This window comes from Aulostomus chinensis, chromosome 10 (genome assembly GCF_037954235.1).
Source record: "Aulostomus chinensis isolate RoL2024-O1b breed Wild chromosome 10, RoL_Achi_v1.0, whole genome shotgun sequence".
Lineage (NCBI taxonomy): Eukaryota > Metazoa > Chordata > Actinopteri > Syngnathiformes > Aulostomidae > Aulostomus > Aulostomus chinensis.
The window spans coordinates 1211768-1236762 of record NC_141329.1 but is presented as its reverse complement, the minus strand read 5'-3'; the positions used below and the strand labels follow the sequence as shown (position 1 = coordinate 1236762).

General features: G+C 45.5%; 1 protein-coding gene across 1 annotated transcript in view; it reads left to right on the top strand.

Moving 5' to 3' along the window:
* kcnj5 (potassium inwardly rectifying channel subfamily J member 5) overlaps positions 1-17002 on the top strand; it is a 49476-nt gene extending 32474 nt beyond the window's left edge. Inside the window, exon 4 of the mRNA XM_086215433.1 lies at positions 16714-17002. Within this exon, the coding sequence (XP_086071559.1) occupies positions 16714-16955 (242 nt within the window). The 3' untranslated portion in view covers positions 16956-17002. The remainder of the gene's footprint in view (positions 1-16713) is intronic.
* Positions 17003-24995: the final 7993 nt, after the last annotated feature.

Genomic DNA, 24995 nt, shown 5'->3' with positions numbered 1-24995 from the left:
GCATGTCAGAAATTCACTGAATCACAGCAATGTGCTGTCACGACTATTCTGGTCTGAGCTATTAAATTTGGAAGCTCGATCGTCAGCAAGATGACAGTCGCTGATTCAAAACTGAATAATGTACGATGATGAATAGAATGCATCCATTGAATGGTGCATTGAAATCGCGACCCAAGGCAGGTGCATGTGGGGGAGCATGACTGTGCGTGTGTGTGTGTGTGTGTGTGTGTGTGTGTGTGTGTGTGTGTGTGTGTGTGTGTGTGTGTGTGAAGGAGAGAGAGAGACATAATCAATCATCCTACCCTCAAGGGAACTGTGCAGATGTACACACAATGAATCCCCGCCACGCACCCACCCACCCACGCACGCACGCACGCACGCACACACACACAATTATCAATGTAAGCTTTTTTCATGTTACAAAGCAAAACAACAAAGAAAAGAGAAAGGCTAAAGCTGATGACCTGCTATTGTTGCTGCGAGTGAATGCGTTTCTCCTTGCAATCTTGCACGCGTGTGACAAAGGTGGGGGCCATTAGAACATCAAGCATCAGGAAAGACAATGGGAGGAATTTGTTGTAGGACAGATCACTAGTGTGAGCTCATATTCGGTCTCAGACTCCCTTTATTTTGCGAAGGAGCGAGCCCCTTCAAGCCCACCCACTCAGAGGGAAAACACCACAGCGAGAGGCACAGTTGAAGCGGAGCGCAGGTTCTCCTACAGTGAATGCGTGCACGTGTCTCCAGCATGCTAAGGTTTTCCTCGCCTGGTAATATTAACACCATCCAGAACAAGATCCAAATTAAAAATCTACCTCTCCTCCTCTGCTACGGCTCCCCGCTGCATTGTTTTGTTATTAAGCATTCAAATCTCCTCTCCGATGCATCTGTGATTGTTCCTCTGTCTTCGTGCCCTCACTGGTCCCCCTGGCTTCAACATGCCTCCACATGTGTTGTTTCTTTCCTCTAAATCATCTTCATTGAAATACACTGGTGCAAAAGCAGAGGCCTCTCTTTTTTTTCTTTGCACATGGATCTTCATGCATAACCCACAAAACCTGATGGGTTTCTTGGGAATCTTACTGTGCAACGACTGCAGCTGAACAAAATCTGAAAGCCTTGAGAATCCCACATGTTATAAAACCTTATGTAATGCAGCTTCACACTGAGCGAGAGAACCTATCACGAGAAGCTCTGAGATGACGCATCTGGGTCTGCTGTTCATGGTAAAAATGTATCTGAATCAGAGTGAGACAAGAAAATAGAGGAAACCGTATCCAGGAGCTATGCAACCATCCACACGTTACCAGAATGCAGCATAGTCAGGATTGCAGTAACATTGCAAAAGAGGTGAGGAGAGACGGGTTCTGAGGAAAAGCTGCTTCTCCTCTCGGAGTTTGAGGGAAACAGGCAGACAGACACAGCCGGTAAACAGGTCTGCAGCTCTTTGATGTGATTGGGCGTTGAGAGTCTTTGATGAAAATTTCGGTGGCCTCAGCGTGGCTCTGGCTCAAAACTGAACAGGCTGAGCTCCACCTGCTGAGAAGCACAGGCAGGCACCACTGAAACACCATCATTTTCAAAGGTCTAGTCAGTGCTAAAGGTGAAAGGAATGATTGGGGACAATGAGCCTGATCAAGTGAGTGCTGGTTCAGTGTCTCTCGTTTTGTTCTTGGAGAGACAGGAGTGAGCACCACCGCTGAGCCCGAGGAGCTTGATGATACGTCAGCTGAGGTGCGTTCAGACAGAAGCAGCGTGAGGGAGTGGCCGGTGGCAGGACTCAGTCGTCTCTGACGAGGATTGTTGTCAGCACAAAGCCCAGGTGACCACGATATCTACGGACAGCTTCCTGCATTTCTCAGTTGGCTTCTCTTTAACGTCCACATTGGACGACAGTGTCTGGAGGCAGATTCCACAGCGTAGCGATGGCGGAGCGGAGCTTCAATTCACTGACAGGGACAATCACGTCCCCTCTTCACTGGCCTCAGTAGTTAAAGTGGCGTTTCACTGCCAGTCACATCACATGTGCTCTCATTAGCATCAAAGAAGCAATTACAACCAAACCGATCCCACACTTGAACGTACGTCAGCGTGATAGGAACTGAAGTCAGTGACAGAACTCATCTTTGGAGAAAGAACATTTATGAGCCTGGAACTGGTCCACCGAGGGTTGGCCTGTTGGACGATACCAAATCCAGGCAGGGAAAGGTTCTGCAGCTCGGTTCCTGAAGTCGTCGGAGCAGCTCAGTTGTTAGAACGTTGGTCTCTGCGAGGGTGGCTGTGTCAGGCTTCACCTGTGCTGCCATATTTCAGCCATTTGCATTCCTCAAGAGGCTCTTTGATAGAAAATCAGGAACTGTTGCTGAAAGCTGCGCTAGCGCCACCACGAGGAGCATTACCTCTCTTCCTTTGTCTGTCTCGAGTATTAACGTGAGCGCCAGAGGGCTCGGGTCAGTACGTCTATATACCACCAGCCCTGTGTTCACGTACAAGACAATAACAGGGTGTATTTTTGGCTACAGCCACTAGAGGGTTCAGTGAGCCACTGGAACCACTGCATACTGCTCCTCACCACCAGCATCGCTTGTTGATTGATGTTATTCTGAAAAGTAAAATTAACAAATGTTTACAAAATACTAGAAAATCATCAGGATATTGAATCAAGTCACAAGACTTCTTTCCATTGTAGTTCTATTGAATTTCTGGCTGAAAAGAAATGCCATCTACCATTGATATCCCTCATTCTACACCAAGGTAACCAACATCAAACATCATATTATGTGAATATTGCAATATCGCTGAGTCAGGGGTTTTGTGTGTCCACCGTGACATTTTAGACTGGCTGAGTTTAGTGTCACAGAAAATGTTTTTTGATGATTTTTGTGCATGTAGGCAAATTAATAGACGATATTTTGTGACTGTTGCACACAGCAACACCGCAATGATGATTTTTTGAGCTTCGCTTCACCTCAGAAAATTGTGGAGCAGCAGATTCTCTCAATGCTACATGAGCTAATTATGTCAACTCAGGACTTCGAGGAGGGCGTTGGATTAATTAATGCGAGCCTTTCAGCTTCACCACTCCTACAGTTCTACTGCAGCAAAACATGAAGGGAATGTTGAGCCAGTGGATGAGGTGTGGAGAAGAGTTTGTAATCCGCCACTTTAAAAGCTTACTGACTCATCATCAGAGTGATGCAGCAAACACTGGATGTTGTGATACTTGGGTTCAGGAGATTAAAGCTCATGTGGAGGTTTGGGAACTTGTTATGTTTGCTTTTGTTGATGGAAATCTGGAGGTTGTGTGTAGTCGTGTGTGAGTGCGTACAGCAGGTTTGAGGAGAACTTTTAATGTAGTTTGACAAATGCTGGTTTGGAGAATGAGGAGTGAATCAGTTGAGGCTTATTTCTATTTTAGGGTTTTATATATATATATATATATGTGTGTGTGTGTGTGTGTGTGTGTGTGTGTGTATATATGTATATATATATATATATATACATATATATGTATGTATATATATGTATATATGTGTGTATATATATATATATATATGTGTGTGTGTGTGTGTGTGTGTGTGTGTGTGTATATATATGTATATATATATATACATATATATGTATGTATATATATGTATATATGTGTATATATATATATATATATGTGTGTGTGTGTGTGTGTGTGTGTGTATATATGTATATATATATACATATATATGTATGTATATATATGTATATATGTGTGTGTGTGTATATATATATATATATATATATATATATATATATATATATATATTTCTATACTGTATATATTAACTCTCCTTCCTACCAGTTTGGACTGAAACAAGTGACCCTGTTGTTTCCACACCGCCATTTTTCGACCCCTTGTTTTTATACTGACTTTCTGAATGTTTTCCCTTTGGTCATGGCTGACACTTTTCTTCATCTCTTCTCTAACTATTGCTCTGGTAACTGTATGAGAATAATTGGCTGGAACTGATGTGTGCTTTTGAAATCATGGCGGTTTTAAGCCCTCTTGAGATCCTTTGGATGTGTAGGAGAGAGCCAGATAAGTCTGTGAGATGCAAGAGATCCCACATCAATGATTAAGAGAAATCAATAGTCCCACACAAACGCTCCAGATAAAGGCAGGGCTTACTTGTCTGGCAGCTCAGTTACCAACAAGGATTTTGTTCTAACAGGATTTCAAGCCTCCAGCAGACATTCTCTCCTGCTGGTAGTAACTTTTACAGCAATATCTAACTCGCCACTTACTGCATCCTGAGTATGAGTCACAGAGCCTCCTCGCACTAGGTGATCTGTACCATGCCAGAGCACATTTGCTCCCTGAAGTCTGGGGGGGCTTTGGCATGGTGCTGCTGCAAGACCAGGGACAGCAGCTGCTCAAACAGCAAGCAAGCAAACTAGAGAGAGAGAGGAAATGTCCGGATAAATAATGAGCGACGTTGCAGCGAGGTGAGAGCATGACAATATTACACAAACCACATTCCGAGCCCTTTGTGGACAGTCACTGCATGCGAGTAGCGTACAGGTCTGACGTGCAAACTCGTGACCTGTTACTTTAGAGTGCTGAAGTGTTGAACAGAGCCTGGCAGAGTGGATGTTGTGTCCCATCCAGCTGCCGTGAGGAAATGTAGCAGGATGCATGAGATTCCAGCCTAGAAGGTTCCCCTGAGTTCAGCTCGCTAAGCTGAATGACGTGAACTCCAGCGAAGCAGCCACCAGGTGAGCAAGTGTGAGCTACACCACTCCTGTACACAGGTGTGATCTGCATTTTTGGATGCAGCAGAACTTTGTGGAGGGAAAAAACAAAGACCATGAATGCTAAAGCAACACTTTTTACCACTGCACAGAGTGAGTCGACCCATGTGGATTGTAAATGGAATGTTTCCATCCATCATCTATCCTGCTCAGGGTTGCTGGGGGGGTGGAGCCTATCCCAGCTGACATTGGGTGAGAGGCGGGGTTCACCCTGGACGGGTCACCAGTCCATCACAGGTCCGTCAGGAGCAGTTAGGGATTCAGTATCTTGCTCAAGGACACTTGGACATGGTCACCGGGGGAAGTGGGGATCGAACCAGCGAACTTTCAGTTGCTAGACGGCCGCTCCACCTCTGAGCCATGCCGCCCCCTGGAATTTTTCAGTGTGAGTGAAAACAAATTGAGGCAAATGGAAAATACGGCCAAGTTCCAAACTCATCAGCTGATGTGGAACTGAGTAAACCAGCTATTGGTGTGAGCCCACCGTTAAAGAGACTATTGATTAAATAGCACCACGCAGAAATAAAGAGTCAGGATCAATACTTCCCCCCCTGGCCAAGCCAATCACGTCAGCTCATCTCCTTTTCTGTCCACCTCACTTGTTCTGGGGTGAAGTGGGATGAGTGTGGTTGTAATTGCACAAGAGATGTTTGACTTCGGCCCCGTCAGTTACAGTGTAAAAGCTTACGTGCTAAACAGAGACGTAAAGTAAACCAGCATTGAATATTGTTCACCTTATCAGTTTGTCTGGGCTAAACCAAATGACCTCAGCAGGGGAAGTTAGTACTCTCTATATGTACCTTTTTATTTCTCTCTTCCTCTCTCATTCTATCCATCTCTGTTGCTCATTGAGTAGCTAACCCTTGTGACTTCTCTCCTCCCACACACCAAAACAATACTAGAATAGGAAAGAGTCCTGTCGGCTTCTCACCTACCTGTGGATGACTAACTGGTTACAAGACCAAGTACTCGCCGCAGCACAGACACAAGCACATGCGTTATTGCATCACTTTCACCTGGAAATCTCCATTCCTGTCCACAAGCTCCCAGTCATCACCCAGTTAATGCCTCTGCTTCAAGTCGTTGCCCCGGAACAGCTGACAGTGAGAGCAGCACCACGCAAATCCTCAGACGACACGCTCGGTTATTACTCATGCAGCCAAATCACAGCACAGTACAGTACAAACGCTGCTGTGGGCTGCTGGGGAGGAATGTAAAGGATCTGCAAATGTGACAGTAATGATGTGGTGAATGAAATCGTATTCAGTTCGACTGATAAACTGAGTTTTCCTCTTGAGGCTATTGTCTCCTTCGGGTCCTGCCATTTATCTGTGACCTGCTTTGTGTTACAACTCTTGGAGATTAAGGCGTCACCCTTTCTGATTCACACCATAATCACATCAAACATGTACAGCACGTCACATGCAGTGTTCTGTGTCACACGCGTTCGCAGTTGGCCCAGCGCCGCTTAAAACGCTCCCTAAATCCTACTTCCTTTATGCAAACTATAGACTAAAGTGTCAAAGACTCTTGAAGTCCCAGAAGCTTTATGCATCTTCAACACGTGCTTCCTTGTCACTGCATGTCCTCCCTCCAGCCAAGCTTGTTTTGCCTGTGACCTTTTAACAGATTCCCCTGGCATCACTGCAGCCTGCAGTCATTTGCTGTGTGCTTCGTCACAAGCAGCATAGCAAACGCTTCTGGAAGGGTCATAAGCTGCATGGCAGGCGCATCGGCAGACTGTGAATGTTGTCGTCATAATAGAATATTTCAAGGGTCAGGAATCAGAATGAGTGGAAAATGCTGTGATTAGTTTGTTTGCCCTTCATCTGTGGATTAGGACTATATTTAGACGAATGAATTATGCTAATGAGCACCTAGCTTCTGGAAGGCATATCTGACAGCCTCCACCACACGCTCTGCCAAGCCCATAATCTTTACCACAAATCCTTTCTCTCTCGTCTCCTATTCTTTACTCACCCGATCTAATTGTGAAAATGCTTATGGCACTGCATAAGATGTTTGTTGGCATAGATATGAGAGCAAAGGGTGAGGAGATCTCACGATTATTAGGAGCTGAAGTGTGTCTTGATTTGCCACTTGCAGAGTGAAGACTCTTACATAACCAACGTTCCGTGATGAGATAAGAATTTGGCCCCTGCCAGGGTAGAGCTGACTATCGCCACTGATCACTCTTGATGTGACCTCCATGGTCCCCATCACGCCTCCTCCATGTCCTGTCGTCCCACTGCTCCAGTTCAAGTGTTTTCTCTAAACTTTATTCCAAGGTTTTCCACCATGAGAGTTGATATTTGTTGTCAAGGCTAAGAGACGATCAACCCTTAAAAATGAAGAGGTGTTGGCTCAGGGAAGAGAGGAGCTGCTCACTGTTTCTAATTAAGAGGAGCCGGCGGTGTTCCTGAAATCAATGGAAGTTATTTTCAGCTGTAAGCGGTTAAACCTTGAACATTGATTCTCTTTATATGTCTGAGCCAATCAGAGGGAAGAAACTTGGGAAGGAAAAAAATATTAAAGGCTCAGATTTAACTCCACAAACCATAAAAATGGTGTTTGTTTATAAGCAAGTGGACAAGACTTGGTTCATTTAGAAAATACATATCTACATATATGAACTTCATGAATCACCCCTGCTTGTCAGTTTGATAGTAATTCCACGATATTAAGAGGTATTTTTGAAGTATTGTTTTCAAGTTTTACCGTGATTAAAACTCATAATTCTCATCCTGCCACACGAGTGTTACTCTCCAAATAATCCAAATCAGTTTGTCAGTTTGTGTAGCTCGTCAAAGTAAAACTAAACCCGCGCGTCTGTTCACTTCCACCCTGCAATCCTTTGAATTCTCCATCATCACGTCTTCCAAGACGCAATATGTTGATCACAACACCTTTCGTTGTTGATCTCGTAGAAATGAAAGAAACGGCCTTCAAGTTGTGTCAGCATTGCACAAGAAGCCTGTTTTCCCCAACACACCCAAAGCCAAACAATGAAAGCCTTCAACAAAATGGAACTGGATGGAAAAAAAGGCTTTAAATCATCATTCAGAGGTCTGAAATGACGAGGTGTGGTTTGGTGGGGGCGAAATCCTCGACTCCATTTCTGTGTTCAGAGCATGAAAGTGATCTGCTCGTCTGGTGCTGGAGACGCGCGTCCGTCCTAGTCTGCCCCACGGTGGGCTCTGTATGAGGGACACCTCACCTTCTGCTGACTTCTGCCCTCATGAGTCCAAACACATCAAAAATATGGAATTTTTTTTGACCACCTGATTCCCCCACCATGTGCCCCCCCCCCCCCCCCCCCACTACCACTCCACCCGCAAGCCTGGCTCCCTCTTTTTCATGGGCAGCAGGTTCCTGCGTGCCGTCACTGCAGAGACAAGCTCAGTTTAACTTTTCATCAGTGACCTTTTGAGTCTCCCTGGTTCAGCTGCACCTCCTTCCTCCCAAAGAAAGGACTCAGGAAACGTTTACACCCTTAAATAAATAAGAAAATAGAAAATGCAAGTAGCGTCAATCAAAGTTGAATATTTTTTACCTCCCCTGGGGAACTGATTGGTGTCTCTGACGACGGCGAGATGTCGCCTGAAGTTCAACATTTGATCTCAAAAAGGTGAAACCTTTTTTTCTGACTAGAAAAAGCGTCTAAAAGAGTCTAGCTAGGCTGTTTCATGGCGAGGCCAACGTCTGCTGTGTGCCGCTGTGTGCCGCTGCGTCCCGGTTGCATAGTGTGGGGGGGGCCATGTAATATTCCTAGCAGGCTTACACACCTGAAAAAATTGCAGTTTCTCCAGTAAAGCACAGTGAGTGAGGGGCTGGGGGCCACGAAGGCCAGCCCAAGGACCCACGACCACCTTCATTACTGCTGTTCCCCATCAACACTCCAGCTCCTCCGGGGGTCCTGAGGCGTTCCTCAGGCAGATGCGTTCTATAATTCTTCCACCGTCACCTGGCTCTTTCATGGTGAGGACTGGCGGTCTGCTCTGAGCTCCCTGTCCTCTCTGAGCCCTAAAGACAATAACTTTGACGGAGTGTCGCCACAATCTCGTTCTCAGAATCACGACACAAAACTCCCAACCGCTAAGGTTGAAATCATTCCCCACACTGCTGCAGGATTGTTGTCACACCTGTCAACCGCCTGCTCCGTCTTACCTTCACTCGTGAACACACCCCTGAGAGCCTTCAACCACGCTGCTGGAGTAGAAGCAACGACACACTCCAGAGCCCGATAACGTACCACGGCTCAGACCCGGGTTCTCACCCTGACCACACGGGGCCACCGATGAAGCGCCATGCAGCAGGTTTGCTCTGACGCCTCGCACACACATCTCCAGCTCAAAGTTTGCGCAAGAAGAATTTGGTGGTTGGAGTCAGACCTGCATCTCCTCCACCTGCTGATCAGGTGCTGAAGGCAGCAAAATCACAACTCTGTCTTGCAACAATGGCACTTTTCAGTCGCTTCCTCCAAGTTCACACTGAAAACACACAACAGGAATAAAAGTAGGAGCAGACATGCAGACGAACAGTTTTCTGTTGTTTGTGTGTGTGTGTTTGTCACATCATCCTTAAAGAAACAAAGTTCATCCAGAATCAGACTTATTTTTCTGTTGCAAATAATCATTAAACCTACAATATGAAACAGAGCATGCCAGCCATGGGCTGTGTGTGTGTGTGTGTGTGTGTGTGTGTGTGTGAGGACTCAGCTGTAAAATGTCTTTAATTAGGACTGGATGGCTCCTTGTGTTCTGGGTATTCTCGGCTGTTACACAGACAGACGTCCTGTGGGACGCGGGCTCTTAAATTAGAAATGGAGAACTGCTTTGGACTAAGATTCATTCAGCCGTTTAGTTTATTCATCATAGCGCAAACGTCTCGCATTTTCTTTAATTTTATGTGTCAGACATCTGGGACCTTCACTTGGCCATTCAAGTAAAGTTTTTTAGATTAATCAAAAACTGACACCAGAGTTTGATGTTGGATTTTGAGGATAACGATAAACAAAATATTCTGTTGACGCATCAGCAGATATTTAAAAAAGTTTTAACAAAATAATATCTGTAACTGGTCAGATACTTTGTTTCAGGGGTTTGAAATCAGACATAAAAACACTCTTCCCTGTTCATCAGAAACGTGTCAGTGTTCAGACTTTCTGCCGGAGAAACCCTTCTATGGTTGTTGTGATTAAAACCTTTGGCGTTCGATGGACGGTGTACTGATGCAGTTTGGCGCCAACGCTGGAACCGTATACTGACGTCACCACTGCCCTCCTGAGGAGTGGCTAACACATGAGCTCACATTCAAACAGCAGGTTTTATTAGCGCCACATGCAGCGGTGGCACGATGGTTGTGGCAGGAGACCAGAATATGGGGATGTCGTTTATTTCCTGTTGGGACCCAGGACCAGTAGTTCAGTGCTGGAGAGAGTGGGTAACACACTGAGCCTGGGCTGCTTGTAGCTGAATACAACTTTTCAGAATAATGACCACCACCACTGCACTTTAAATGCAAAATGATCCCTCACAGATATTTACTGACAGAAAGATGAAATGAAATTTCAATTATTTTAGCACAAACTAAAAATAAAATGCAGTTATTCACAGTATGAACAAAAAGATTTTCAAAATAAACTTTTTTCTTCTTTGTTTCACACCTTTCCTTTTACTAAAAAGAAACCCCTACTTTAGTTACTTTCAAATAGAGTACCTTCACAACACCTCAATTATGAGCACAAACACTTCACACTCCAAACAAAACCTTTTGCTTTTGTACTTGACAACAAATATTTAATCCCTTTCAGAATCTTTAAGTTACTGTCAACACAGTCTTCTTTAATTTACAACAACTCAAAACTCCATAGTTCACCTGTGGGCCCACACACACTCCTTTGAAACACACCTTCAATGAGACTTTTACCGTCGCAGGCCTGTTTACTGAAGCTTGTGTGCGGTGGGACCTAAAAATTGCAGTGGCTGAGCACAAAATAAAAGCACGTCCATGTGTGTGTTAGTACTCACGAATCCAGGGTTTTATTAGTAGGGGCAGAAGGGGAATGGGGTGAGGGTCTGACGGTGGTAATGGCAATGGCGGTGGCGGTGGAAGTCACAAAGAAGAAAACGCAGCAGGACAGGGCGGCGGAACAGCAGGGCCACGGGTCGGAAACCCGTCTCTCTCCCTCCAGTGTCCGCGTCCTTTAAGCATAGGATCTTAACTGAGCCACAATATGTCGAATTAGCATTAGCTTTACTTTAGCTCCAGAAATATCACACTGCTAAAGCTAAGATGTGCAGGCCATTAGCACCGAATGCTACCGCGAGCTAGCACGTCGCTAACCGTGCACCATCCAGTCTCTTTCCACTGTAGCAGTTAGATGTGCACAAACACACATACATGTTCGCCTCCTGCAGGTCACACAGAGGCTCACGTCAGGACGAGGAGTTGTCGACCTCCACGATGAACTTAGACGCTCCCCACACCAGCGACGCCCCCTCTCTTCGCCGCCCGGTGGATGGCGTCTGTTTCTCTCCTCAAGGCGCTCACTCCTCCCCACACTAACCTGCGTCACTAGTCCCACCCCTTACACGGTGACTTTCCTCTGATTGGCCTGTGAGGTCTGAAGGTAGAAAGCGAGTAAAATGATTGACAGGTAGCAGGTTATGTTTCACAAGAACGCGGCTTCTTCCTCGCGCCTTACAGACTCAATGAGCTTAAAGACCTTTGTATGAATTTATCTTTTAACTGTAAATGTCGTATTTGTTAAACATTACATATTATATTTATGCTTTTAACTGCTCACATTTTAACCATTTTTAACTATTATGAACAGTATTTATTTATGAACTTTTTAACACATCATGTTATTTAACGGTTTATCTTATTTTTTTGTCATTTATATGATTTTCGTACAGGGCTACACCATGAAGGTTAGAATGTTGCTAGAGTCAGCAACCAACAAACTCATCCACCACACAACTCTTTTTTTACACGTACGGTCTGCGGTGAAGGCCATGCGGCTGCGACCAGCCCCTGTCTGACCCACTGCAAGACTACACAGTATCTTGAAGGCCTTATTGCGTTGGGCTTTAGAAGTTCATGTATATAAACTTTGCATCGCTCTGCCAAACTATGCAGTGCTGGATGAAACTCCAAACAATGGAGACTGAATGTGCTGTGCTTCAAAAACTGATGACACCATTTCTAAGCATATTTTTCCAGCGTTTTGTTCTACAAAGTTTCTGCATCTGCACAAATCTGCCAACATTCCCCCATAACTACATAAATCTGCCGATGATCAGCTGGGCTCGGTGTTTTACTGTTGCTTGCTTCAGCCTGAGGTGGTTTAAGGTGACGTTCAGAACGATGACGCAGCAACAACGGCATTGCATGACTCTGCAATTTGCCAAATGCTCACACTGGGCCTGTCGACGCCTCTTGATGGCTCTTGTTAATGTCACTCTTTATGTCATCCACACATTTCCCCGGCGGGTAGATAGTGCAGGTCAGGGGGCTGTCAGCCACCAGAACGGCAGCATGACAGAAACATGAGGAAAATGTCATGTGACTTGATGAGCTCTTGAGAGATCCCAGTGACACGCTGGTGATACATGACGTCTGTGACACTGTGGTTGTGTGACAGCGGAATCCAACACGCAAACCACACAACAACAGAACCGCTTCTCAGAAGATTACTCGACAAAAGCCAGACGACTGCTGAAAGTACACATCTGGCTGCATCCAATACTTCGTCCATTCATAAACTACTTCTAAACATGATATTTTGAGGTCCAGCTTGTTGGGGGGTCAGCTGTTCCATGCTGTGAGTTAGCAAACAGATCTGAGACGATCGGAGCAGACCAGACTTTTCCCTGCGAAAGACGGAATCATCACGTTCTGTCAGTGTCCCGGCTCCGTCCTGCTGAAAAGGTAATGTTCTCCATTCCAGCCGTCTGCTGGGCTCAGCGTGCGGCTCTGAATGGTTTAATTTCATATCCTCTTATTGCAGGGATGTTTCAAAAGCTTCATGTCTCAAGAAACAGAATCACTCAGCCACTTGATTCACTAAAGCCACTTTTACATTGATAAAAGCATTTTTCAAGTTTTCTAAAAATAGCTTCATGGTCATTATGACAACTGGCTGCAGAAATCATTAAAGCTGCATTGTTTTGTTCTCAAAGCCTGGACGCGGTGCAGTGAGTACTCGAATCAAGACAGAGCAGATGCTGTAAGTGGCTGTAGAAGTCATAGCTAGTAAGCAGTAAAGCTACAAATCCACAGGTCGGTGGAAAACTTAAAACTTAAACGTAAACCAGTTGTGTACTCCTGTAAGTTAAATGAACAAATTACTTTATTCAGTTCAAAAAGTGCACTGTATTTGTTTGGCTGCAGCATTTTTAAAGTTTATTTTCATTCCAAAATCGGACTTGAAATAACCAGTAAACTAGAAACGAACTCCGATGAGCAAAACCATCAAAAGCAGCTTTGCAAGGCATCTTTCTTCATGAGGACGTTCAGTTTTGACTTAATCTGTTTGAGAGACGCCTTTATTTATTCGAATGTGCATTTCTGAAGCTGTAATTTGTGGTGCGGTTGAAGACGTGTTCCTTCCCTGTAACTCATACAAATGGGAAGAAGAGAAGAGAAGAGAAGAGAAGAGAAGAGAAGAGAAGCGATTCACTGCAGGGACCACCAGTGCAGTCAGTGCTATTCTAACATGCTAATGTGGGGATGCTGCCGCTGCATCATCACGTCACCCCGTTAGAAGCAGTTTCCCTGCAGGCGGAACATAATTCCCAGACAGAATTGTACACGGTTCGTTTTTCTGGGAAATCCCAGAAAAACGTGGAGTAAAAAATGACAGTCACAGTCAATAATCTGGAGGCGACGTTCACAGCAGGAGCTGTGCTAATAAGGAACCTGTTCTGAAGGTACCAAACAGATATAATACTAGAATAATAGCCCTAATAAGCCTCTGGTGAGAATGCTAATTGCTGGGTTCCCCTCCAGCCTGACACTGTTGCTGAGCTGAACAGTGGGACAGGAAAGTTAATCCACCATGACAATATCATTAGCTGGACTGGAGTGCAAGCGCTCCGGCTCATTCACATTTCAGACTCAGTGATTCTTTTGACAGCAGCATCTCTCTCACAAGTTCAACTGGCCAGAGAAAATGGCAGCATATCGCCGTTATTCTAATAGTGCTGCTCGCATTCCTGCTGTAATTATGGATTAACCAGCTCAGGCTGACAGCAGTGATTTGATGCAGGCCCGTCCCACAGTTATGAGCCTTTTATCAGCCAATATTTGGATTCAGGCGGGCGAGTGGAGGTAAAGCAGCTCCTTTAGTCTCTGCAGGGAGCCGCTCTAATGACCATGACCCTTCACCGCGTCGTTGTTGGTCATCACGTAGTTTCTCTATTTTCATCTGGTCCTTTCATCATTCCAGCAGCATCCATAGGCGGCTCCTCTCGAGTTCGTCCTCCCTCCGACAGCTGTTAATCACATGCAGATGGAGGCTTAAACTGAGGCTGAACGGAAATATGGAACTTCTGAATATCACTGCTGGACCTTCCAAAGCTGGATCGGCTCGCCAAGGGATCTGCACCTGCGTTATGGAAGTCTGGCGTGTTGCAGGCCAGTGTTTCAGAAAGAACAACATCTAATTTGCTTTCTTTTCATGTTGTTATTGTTAATAGTTTTACTAAACGTTGACAGAATATTGGCAATTTCCCTCCCCAGCAACTTATTAAAAAAAAAACAAGTTATTCATTTGAAAACTTGAAATGACCTTGTTTGATTCCTCATCTGCAATATTTGTTTGTATCCATCTGTAAAAGTGCATTTCAATCATCCTTCAGGTATTTTTATTTGTGGTCTTTATTATCCAGAAGAGGAAAATAGTTTAGCTGAGGTCAGTGGTGCACATCAGGCAAGAAACAGAGAAACACCAGAGTAGAAAACATGATTCTTTATGTCATGTTGCCTGTCGTGAGTTATGTCACAAGTCACTGTAACCACATTACATTTGTAGTCCACACACACACACACACACACACACCAGAGAGTGTGTGAGGATTCTTACTCTCACCCAGGAGATTACGGTCCCCTGCCTCCAGATAAACCAGTTGCAGATGGAATTGATGAAGTTTGGCAGCACGATTGGATTTAGATTGAGGAAGAATCGATTGGATTCTGGAATTGATCAGGAAATCGACCTGCTGGATTTGTTTGCTATCCAGGAGGAACTCATGACATGGTTGGATTCTTTGTTGAGCTCATGATTGATTGATTAGATTTCAAAACAGATTCAAATAGTCATTGGTTTCAGTTCTACTTTTTGGGGATATATTTTTAAGATCAAGAAATAAACCCTTCTTCCAAGTAGTATGGGAGTATCACTTTTCCGTCCCTCCTCTCACTGCATTTCTTCTCCTGAGGTAGGCGCTGCAGGTAAATGCTAAGGAGCTGTGACACCTGCTGCTAGTAGGGAGGAGTCTGGCGTACGCCAGCATGGTCCTTACTGCAGGAGATGCTCCCTCAGTAAGCCAAGATCTAGAACCAGGACTGGGTTCCTCCCTCTAACCACCGGCCGTGATGCATGATGGAAGACTGTGGCGAGGAGTGAGCAGGTTCGCTCGTGCAGCCCATCGCTGCTGTTGTTCTGGGGGAGACAGTTCTGACAGTTTGTCGAGGCATTTGTTGCAGATGCATGTGAAGATGAATGTGACAGGGGAACATTCTGAGAGACACGTGCACACACACCCCAACGTCAGACGCACAGAGACAACAGTGACAGTTTATATCCACGTTGCTATTTTAGGACTGACACACAGCATACGGTGGAGATATTGTAGAGACACGCCTCTCTCTGACTACTCATTTTCTGATACACGCTGGAGACCCACTCCTCTGTCTCTGCGGCAGGAATCTGCTCTTGTGTCCTCCTGGCAAGCCTGAAATGTAATTAATTCAAGGGCGAGGCCATTGGAGCACATAATTATGATTACCTGGAATTATTGCAATGGTAATGACTACACAATAACAGCTGATAATAACTCTGACTGAGGTGGACATAAATCAGGTTGAAGTACTTTAGACCTGAAGAGAGTATTACTGCATTACACTTGTGCAGTAACAGGAAGGTCTCAGAACAGCTGACACTTGTCTCACTCAGGTGAAAGTCTAAAATAGCCATCTGCATGTTCTCCAGTCATGCATGTAAATGCATATGTGTGCTTATTTATATGTAGCGGTACATGTCCATGTATACTTATAAATATGTAGGCGTGTGCATGCACATGTGTCTATGTCCATGCTAATTAATTGGGACAGGAACCAAGGGAGAGAGGATCTCCAGCTGCTCCTCCCTGCCTCTCTACCCCTGGGTTAACTTGCTCCTCTGAGACCAGCGCGCGCGTGCGCACACACACACACACACACACACATACACAGAGGGTGTCAAAGGGAAGAGTGAGAGGTTAAGGCTGAATAGATGAGGCTAAATGGAAGCCTAAAGTGACATTTGCAGCTCCTCATAGACCCCTCAATGTGCTGTCACAATCTTATTGAGGAAACAACCCCCCAGGTTACAACTGCAGCCGCGTGAAGCGAATACTAAATGTGTGCGACTGTAACTGCATCCATTAGATATACAGAAATCACTATACTGCCTTTGTGACCCGGCACAGCCCAAGATAACCAAGCAGAAACAACCCAGATTTGCTTAACTGTGCTTTGTTGTTTTGAATCTGAATAAAATTAAAGAGTGTAGAGGGGTAATTTGGCAGGAAGTGAACGTCCTGTAGCATTCATAGATACCTGAGTGTGTGTGTGTGTGTGTGTGTGTGTGTGTGTGTGTGTGTGTGTGTGTGTGTGTGTGTGTGTGTGTGTGTGTGTGTGTGTTCTCCCTGGTCATCCGTCCAGGTCTTCATCATGCCGGATTGGGCCTGAGTGCTGGTCCTTGGTGCTCCAGCACTGAAGACTGGAACGCCGTCGATGAACAAACAGTTGTATCCGTTTTGTACAAGATGTTAAATTTATATTTAAAAAATATTTTTTATGCAGTCATATTTTTGTCTCTCATGTTTTATCCAAATGTCACCGCACAATTCTGCGCTTTTGAATCAGACAGTAACACTGATACTTGGAACGATCCTGAAATCTAATCAAGTACGTTGTCACTGAGGATGAAGACAGAACTTTATTAAAATGAACCAATGTCAAAGTGCTTCAATTAGTTTGATATCTCACCCATCGCAGTGTGAGTTTAAACTTCCTGATAATAACAGCATCACCATTCTGAATGCTGAATGATTTTAGATCCGACTTTCTGATATTTTCCAGCAAATTCATTAAAGATCCATCCCCAGCATTTGTGGTGTCAGAGGTCACATGACTACGAAGGTACATTTCAGGCTGGAACAGTGGAGGGGAAGCTCTCATCATGACTGATATAGGACTACTAACCCAAAGAGCCCAAATACACCCTGGTAAAAGTGTGAACAGGTGTTTTTTTTACAATTAAAATGTTACTTTAAATAATAATTACCTGTTATAATTATATTATATTGTAGAACATCCATGGAAGAGGAGAGGTCTCCTAGTTCCTGGTTTTGCGTTTTTGCTCGACCATTTGAGGATGAAACCCTGCAGAAATGCCAATGGGGGCACCTATTGTGGGTCAGTAGGTCCTCCAGACCAGTAAAGTGGACCAGAAAACCCAACAGGAACGTCATGAACACAGAAGACTTCCTAAACCAGCAAGCGGTCAATCACCAGCTTGAAGCTGAAGTCCAGATTCATCTGAGATTCAAGGCTAAGTGGAGGTCTCGTTCTTATCTCCAACGGAGCAAGCAGAGACAAAGTGTAGGGCCTGGATGACAGGGTGACAGGTTTGTTGGACTTGGCTACATGTCAAACTAGCATCCTGACTAACCTGGAACTGAGTCTGCTGTGCTGCCGTCACCTCTCCATGTCTCAACTTGGTCACAGCGAAACAAGTAGCAGGGATGAGTCAGGAGGAGGGGCGGACTCGCTGTTTAGCCAATCCACACGTGACACGGCATTTCTGGACTCGTGCCTGTGGGTCAGAGTGAGGCGGCTAAAAGATCCCACCTGGCTGGACAAGTGCACATTGGCTGTCTTGTTGTATCCCAACTTTTCATGCTCCATCCAAACCAGAAAGAGCAGCTTAGATTCTTCCGCTCCCCTGAGGCCAGTGAGGTCACAATGGGCTGATGAAGCTTATCAACCGTGCCAAAGGATGTTGGCCCCAATGAGGCATCCACTGAGAATCCCTGAAAATAAATTACTTCATCATTTTCTTACTGAATCCTCTGAAATGGATGCTCAGACAGTCCTTGATGTGTCTCTCTGTAGCCTTGCGTTCAGACTTGGCGAGACGGGAGGTTTGGGAGGGATGTTTCAGCTCATGTAAGTGGTCAAAGTCATGGAAGTATCTACTTCTTAACAGTATAACTACCTTTGTTTTCTTTTCTGCTCTTCACAGTATTTTATGTCATTAGATGGTGTTCTTCCTTCTCTGAAGCTCTGAACTAAAAAGGCCAAGCTGGTTCCAGGAGAGGGTGTCCTCCTGTGGCGCTGATGTGCTTTGGTCTCAGAAATGAAGATCAGAAAACTAAGCAACTTTGCTTTGATGATATTTGCAAGAATCACGTCAAAAACTGTTAATAACAGCCAGCAACCGAGGGTTCAGAGGTCAGAAGAGACCCAGACTCAGAGGCTGGGGACACATTTATGATGGAGAACCAGGAAAGTGGAAGGAGGAACCAGCTGCTATTGCAACTCACATCCCAGACACACTGGGACTGGCACTGGACGCCTGACTGATTGAAAATGTATTAATAAAAGGGAAGAAATAATCAAGTAAGAGTAAATCCTTTTTATTTGTTGAGAATAATGTTCACAAAAATCAAGCGTTAGCGTTAGTTCTGTCAGGCCATGGTAGTCCAGCGCTATTGGCTTCCCGTCTATCAAGCAAATTGATCAATCAGGTGATCTACAGCTGCTCCACATCAGCTGATCAAATCCTTTGCTTCTGATTGGCCCCTCTCAACTTAAATGTCACCCGGCCTCAACTACCACTCTGCTAGCTTCTGGCTATGCTGCTCTGCCCGCTGCTATCTGCTGCTATCTGCTATCTGCTGCTACAGTTGCTATCTGCTACTATCTGCTATCTGCTACTATCTGCTATCTGCTATCTGCTGCTACAGTTGCTATCTGCTGCTAGCTGCTACTATCTGCTATCTGCTGCTATCTGCTGCTACAGTTACTATCTGCTGCTATCTGCAACTATCTGCTATCTGCTGCTATCTGCTATCTGCTGCTACAGTTGCTATCTGCTGCTATCTGCTGCTATCTGCTATCTGCTGCTACAGTTGCTATCTGCTGCTATCTGCTACTATCTGCTATCTGCTGCTACAGATACTATCTGCTGCTATCTGCTGCTATCTGCTACTATCTGCTATCTGCTGCTATCTGCTATCTGCAGCTATCTGCTCCTATCTGCTATCTGCTGCTATCTGCTGCTATCTGCTGCTACAGTTACTATCTGCTACTATCTGCTGCTATCTGCTGCTACAGTTGCTATCTGCTGCTATCTGCTGCTACAGTTGCTATCTGCTGCTATCTGCTGCTACAGTTGCTATCTGCTGCTATCTGCTGCTACAGTTGCTATCTGCTGCTATCTGCTGCTACAGTTGCTATCTGCTGCTATCTGCTATCTGCTGCTACAGTTGCTATCTGCTGCTATCTGCTGCTGCTGCTGCTACAGTTGCTCCTGCTCGCAACTTGCTCCCCTCCACCTCCGCAGCTCCACCTTGTCGTGTATACATGGCATAGATCGCCATGTCATGTTGCTGCTCTGTTCACGGGGGTATGTTTGCTCTTCCAGTCTTAAACTGGGAGAACCTTCCCTCACGCTGCTGGTCCCCTGTTTCATGGTGCTCATGAAAAATTATCTGGGGACTCCTCTGAACAGAGCCATACCGCCAATTTGTACTACAATAAACAATCAAGCTCATTATCATCTCTTGTTTCTTGATGTGAATGAACCTGACAGAACTAAATAAACCCTCCTGATGGAGACCCGTCAACAGGAGCTGACCTGCAGCGCCCATGAAGATGACTTACAATTGAGGTGTTGCCCACAGTGGCTGAGGCAGCGAGGAGAACCGGCAGTTAGAGACAGAACCTCTGATGACGTGGAGACGAAGGTCAGGTGACGCAGCTTGTTAGCCCCCCCCCCCACACACACACACACACACACACACACACACTCAAATCTGTTTGTTTAGAGGCGATCCAGGAAGCGCTCCAGCTCGCCACGCAACAACAATGTTGCATCGCCATCCATCTTGATGATCATTTCAACTTTCCCTGTGAAACAAGAAAATACCTGTCCTTTGTGTTTGCAGGATTTCAGTAACTCCTGGAATATCGTGATTTTCCCATGAAGGACAAGATTATTCCCAAAGGCGCCTGCCACGAGGAAGTCGCTGTGTCACCATAAATAAACATTTTCCTGACAACAGTTTTATGATTGATTGCTCTGCAGGTCATGGTTACGCCGACTGCAGCGCTACAGATGAGTACGTAGGTGAGGCCTGCAAGGTTTCTATCTGAAGCACCGATACATAAAGCAACGCCGGCTGTTACTGACAGTATTATTCAATTTGGTGCCTTAAGATAAGAAGGTGCATAGAATATGAACCCCCCCCCCCTCGCTCTCTCTTTTAGCTGGATTCTCTCAAATAAAGAATAGAAAACCTCGAAAGGTCTTTTTCCATTATCACAAGCCAGTATTAGCATAGCGCCCAGCTAATCAAGCTCCTGTCCCTCACCTGTAGCACTTTTTTCTCTGTTGAACAGGAAGAAATAACTTCAGGTGTGTCAGATAGCGTCTCCTTTTGAATTACCAGTGTGGGGGTAGAATAAGGCAATCAGGAAAATGGATTACTGGCCCGAGCAGCGACTGTCTGACCCCCTTCCTGCTGAGCATACTGATATTAGCAGACTCCGAGCAGCGCCTACAGGTAATTCCTCCAGCTCAGATGGTAAAGCCCGTTTGTACAAAACCAGACTGATCTGCCTCCACGAGGATGGGTCCGAGTCATTTCTGAAGCAGACGATGAAAGGGGGGTTGAATTCACAGGAATTGTCAAGTAGGGCCAGGGGATGAGTTCCCGTGCTTCTAATGACAGCAGCATCGATCAGCGTCACCTCAGAGCTGAGGAAGACGGCGGCGTTTATCATTCTCAGCTGGCAGAAACTCAGCTTGCGGCACAGAGGGTGTCTTGTTTTGTGTGTATAGGAAATGATATGAAGCAGAAGTGAGAGGAGGATATGGAAAATAAGAAAGTGTCGGTACTGCAAGCTGCAGTTTGTTGAACAGACCTCCTTTCTGGTGTCAGGGGTGTGACTTCTTACTCATACTTTATTGATGCATGCACTCATCCAGACGAGCAGAAGTTCCTCCAACATAAGTTCAGAAAAGGGTTATAGTGACATTTCCATCAACAATCACCATAACATGATAACGCTGTGTACAAAACAGAGCCTCCCATCACCGTGTCAGTGCTGACAAATGAGTTCTGCAGTCAGGCTCTTTTACCTCACTCAGAGTATCACTTATGAATATCATTTAGACAGGAAAAAAATCATTTAAAGCATTATGAAACCATCCACTCCTGCTGCTATTTTACATTGTTTTGTATGGTCATTATTCCAGCCTCTGTATTACAGGCAGACAGCAGAAGAGAGAACGTGGGCGGGCATTACCACTCTGAGAGGTGGCTGACAGGTACAAAAGGCCCCAGCTTACTCCACAAACGTCGATTGGATATTGAAAAGGCGACAACGCACCGTTATGTAAGTGCACATTTCAAACCAGAAAGCATTTTCCCATAAGAGTGAATACACCAGACAATTACAGGTCCCAGCGTCAGGTCTGTTTCCGAGTGAAGACAGACAGACAGCCTGTTGCTGCGTGTGCAGACTTGTATTTATTTGTTTCTAATAATAACAGTAAAGACAACTATTGGTCTGAGTTTACAGTCAACATGATGCCTGAAGTGCTCCCGCGTGTCAACACAACACTTTTATTGAAGTACACGTCTGCACAGAACATAAGGGACTGTCTCTGTTGTGTCCTGCTGGTGCCACCATCATCATCGTCACCATCATCGTCACCATCATGTAACGTGTTCATGTGCTGTCAGTTTCTTCTACAGCAGAAGTGTGAGTCAGCTCCATTTTCTCTTAGGTTAGTTAGACAGAGGTCCTGCTGTCCTGTCAGGTGGGTTCTCGTGTCTTAGTGGTGTCGTATAAACCTCATCTTCAACACGAGGAGGAGGATGAAGCGGCGTCACAGCTCTCATTATGAGATTTTATTGGTGATTGCAAGGTGGAAGATGACTAACAATTAAAATCTGAACCAGGATTGGATTCTAAGTCTGGTGTTAATGTGTGCAGAGGAACCTGGAATCAATGAAGGTTTTGCCCAGTTCCAGTTGAGGGACGCACCAACGAGAGACACAGAACACTGTCGTTAGAGACAAGGCTTTAAAGTTCACAGCCATTAATTCATCTGTTTTTTAATTCATTTTTGTTGAACAACTCCATGTAAAGACTGGATTCTGTCCTGGTGAGATGAGGCGTACTGACTATGAAGCCCAGTCAGATCATGAGCCTGCTGCAGCGTCATTCAGTCACACGTCACGTGATGCTGACCTGCTGTACCATAAAACTTGTAGTGTCAGTGGGACAAAATAACCAGCAACAGTAACTGTGACAATAAAAGGTAACACAGAATAACTCGCAATATGGCTTCAGTGTACCTACAGTGTAGCATGATGGTGCTATACCCGGGTTAGCATTCGGTCCGGCGAGGTTTCCTGACTTTCTCAGTTCAACTTAGCGCTCAGGTCATCCAGCACTCATTATGGTTCTGCAGCTTCTGCAGTGACACAAAATAGCACAACATACTGGCCGTGTGTCCTAGAGGACTGTACAGACCGCCGTCTCCAGACACGGATGACCAGCAGGCTCATGCACCAACAGACCGACAGACACACTGGTGCCGCGATCCGACGCCGCCCTCGCTGACATCGCAGGAGGACGAAGACAACATTGTCGTCGTCGTGCTGAGCCGTATCATGTCACATAAGAGTGAGTGAGACACCTCACAAGCAGCACAATTAGTATTCCTAATTCCAAGAGAGGAGCTACTCCAGTGTAGTCTGTGACCTTTGACCCCACTGTTTCTGTGCTGAGGTTAAGAACGCCGTCTCCCTGCCATCAGACAGACTACTGCACATTTATTACATTTGTATTGATGTCATAACTTACCCCGTGTTTCTTAACCAGCTGCTGACTTAATTCTTGGGCCTCAATTAGTCTCAAGCAAGAATTCACTTCAGAGGACAGCCACGCCACAGCAAACAGTCAAGGACCCGTCAGATCACACAGCTGACGGCGCCCTGACACGGCACGCAGCCTTTAGCGGTGTTTACTAGATCAGCCGTGATACCCCGGACGCTGATGCCACCCACTGTTAACCAGCATTGTTTGTCTTTCATACAGTTGCAGAATTCCAGGCAGCGCTGAGTGTGTGCTGTGAACGCCGCCCCGGAGGTGATGCCGTGTTTTAGTTGTTCTGGTCTGCCGCTAACGTCTGGTCCTGGTTTGGAGGCCCGAGGTGCCACAAAGTAGCACAATGAGTGAAATCTTCCTCCTTCAGCTGCCGATTTCTGGTCACTCCCTCCTCCTACCTTCAGGTAAAGAGCAGCTCAGCAAGCGGAGACTTGGCCGTCTCAGAAACCTCGACCCTCTCAGACTGGACTTTGACATGAAGCCAGTGGAACTCCACTTTGTCCTCCTGTTAATTCTGTTCATTTTGTTGCATAGTCGAACCCATCAAAAGGTTTGTGGGGGTAAGTCTCCTCCAAACCCCATTAACACAGAATTAGAACATTGTGTGATTATTAATGAGTTCACTGCAAAAACAAATAGCCTAGCGAGGTAACATGAAAGGTTCCTTTGGCTGCCCGTGAGGAAACAATGACGGCGTGTTAGCCTTTAAATCAGCTGAGCTGGCTGACCTTTTGGGCTCTTTCCTGGAACCATTTAGCATAAAATGTTGGAAATTAGAGTGTTTTTCTTTTTTTGGGGTTTCTATTTTTGTTCTTTTGTTTTTAGACAGCCTGTGACTATATTTGACAGCTTTTTACCCTTGCAGAGTGTTAAATTAGATTTTTTTCCAGGCCAAAGCCTCTCTGGAATGTAGAATGGATGAAAATCACACTGAAAATCTGACGTCACGCGGAGGCAGAGCCACACCAAAGCGAGGAAAAGAGCTTTGAGAAGCAAAAGCAGAACTAGCAAAACTCTCACTGGAGAAAAGCGGATTATCTTTTTTTTTCCTTCCCCACTCTTCTTATTTTCTACTCATTGTCCCTGTTCCAGCGGTAGTGGGATTTCACGAGCACCTGACTCACGCCGGTCTGTGGGGGAGTTATCAGCGAGTCGAGCCAGATGCCCTCTCACTGGGTAGCCGGCTGCATACTCTGCCTCTTCTGCCTACACCAGCTCACACATGACACATTACTACTGTTTGGCTCCTTTTTTAACTATGTTGAGAAAACAAGAGGCCTGAGGTGTCTTCACCGGATCGCCTGACATCATCACCAACAACGGCCTCTCTACCCTCTTGGTGGTAAAGTAATGTAGTAATGTACATTTTTCATCGCATCAAACGAAATATAAATGTCCACCAAAGGGGATCGTGACTCGGAGTGGAAGAGTAAAGCTCTAAAGTAACAAGTCGTGTCAGGCTGGGAGCAGCTGGCGTGTTATCCTGTAATAACAATAACCTGCATGAGACCTCGCCACAGGGGCCCAGTCATCGCCAACCCCCTACTTTTCTATAAAACTGATGCATTGTAATATCACAAGTACTGAAGTGGGGGGTGGGGGGTCACAAGCACTACAGGTCTGCCTGAAAGTTCAAAGCTATGCATTTGAAATGACTCTTATTGTTTAGTGGAGCCATCGGCTCATTTGGCCACGAGAACATGAATACGTGAGCACGCAGGGCTCCGTAAACACACCGCAGCGAGATCAGCGCCACGGTTAGAGCTCTCATCCAGAGCCGCGCCATGGGAGAGGACCAACATGCTCAGAACTGA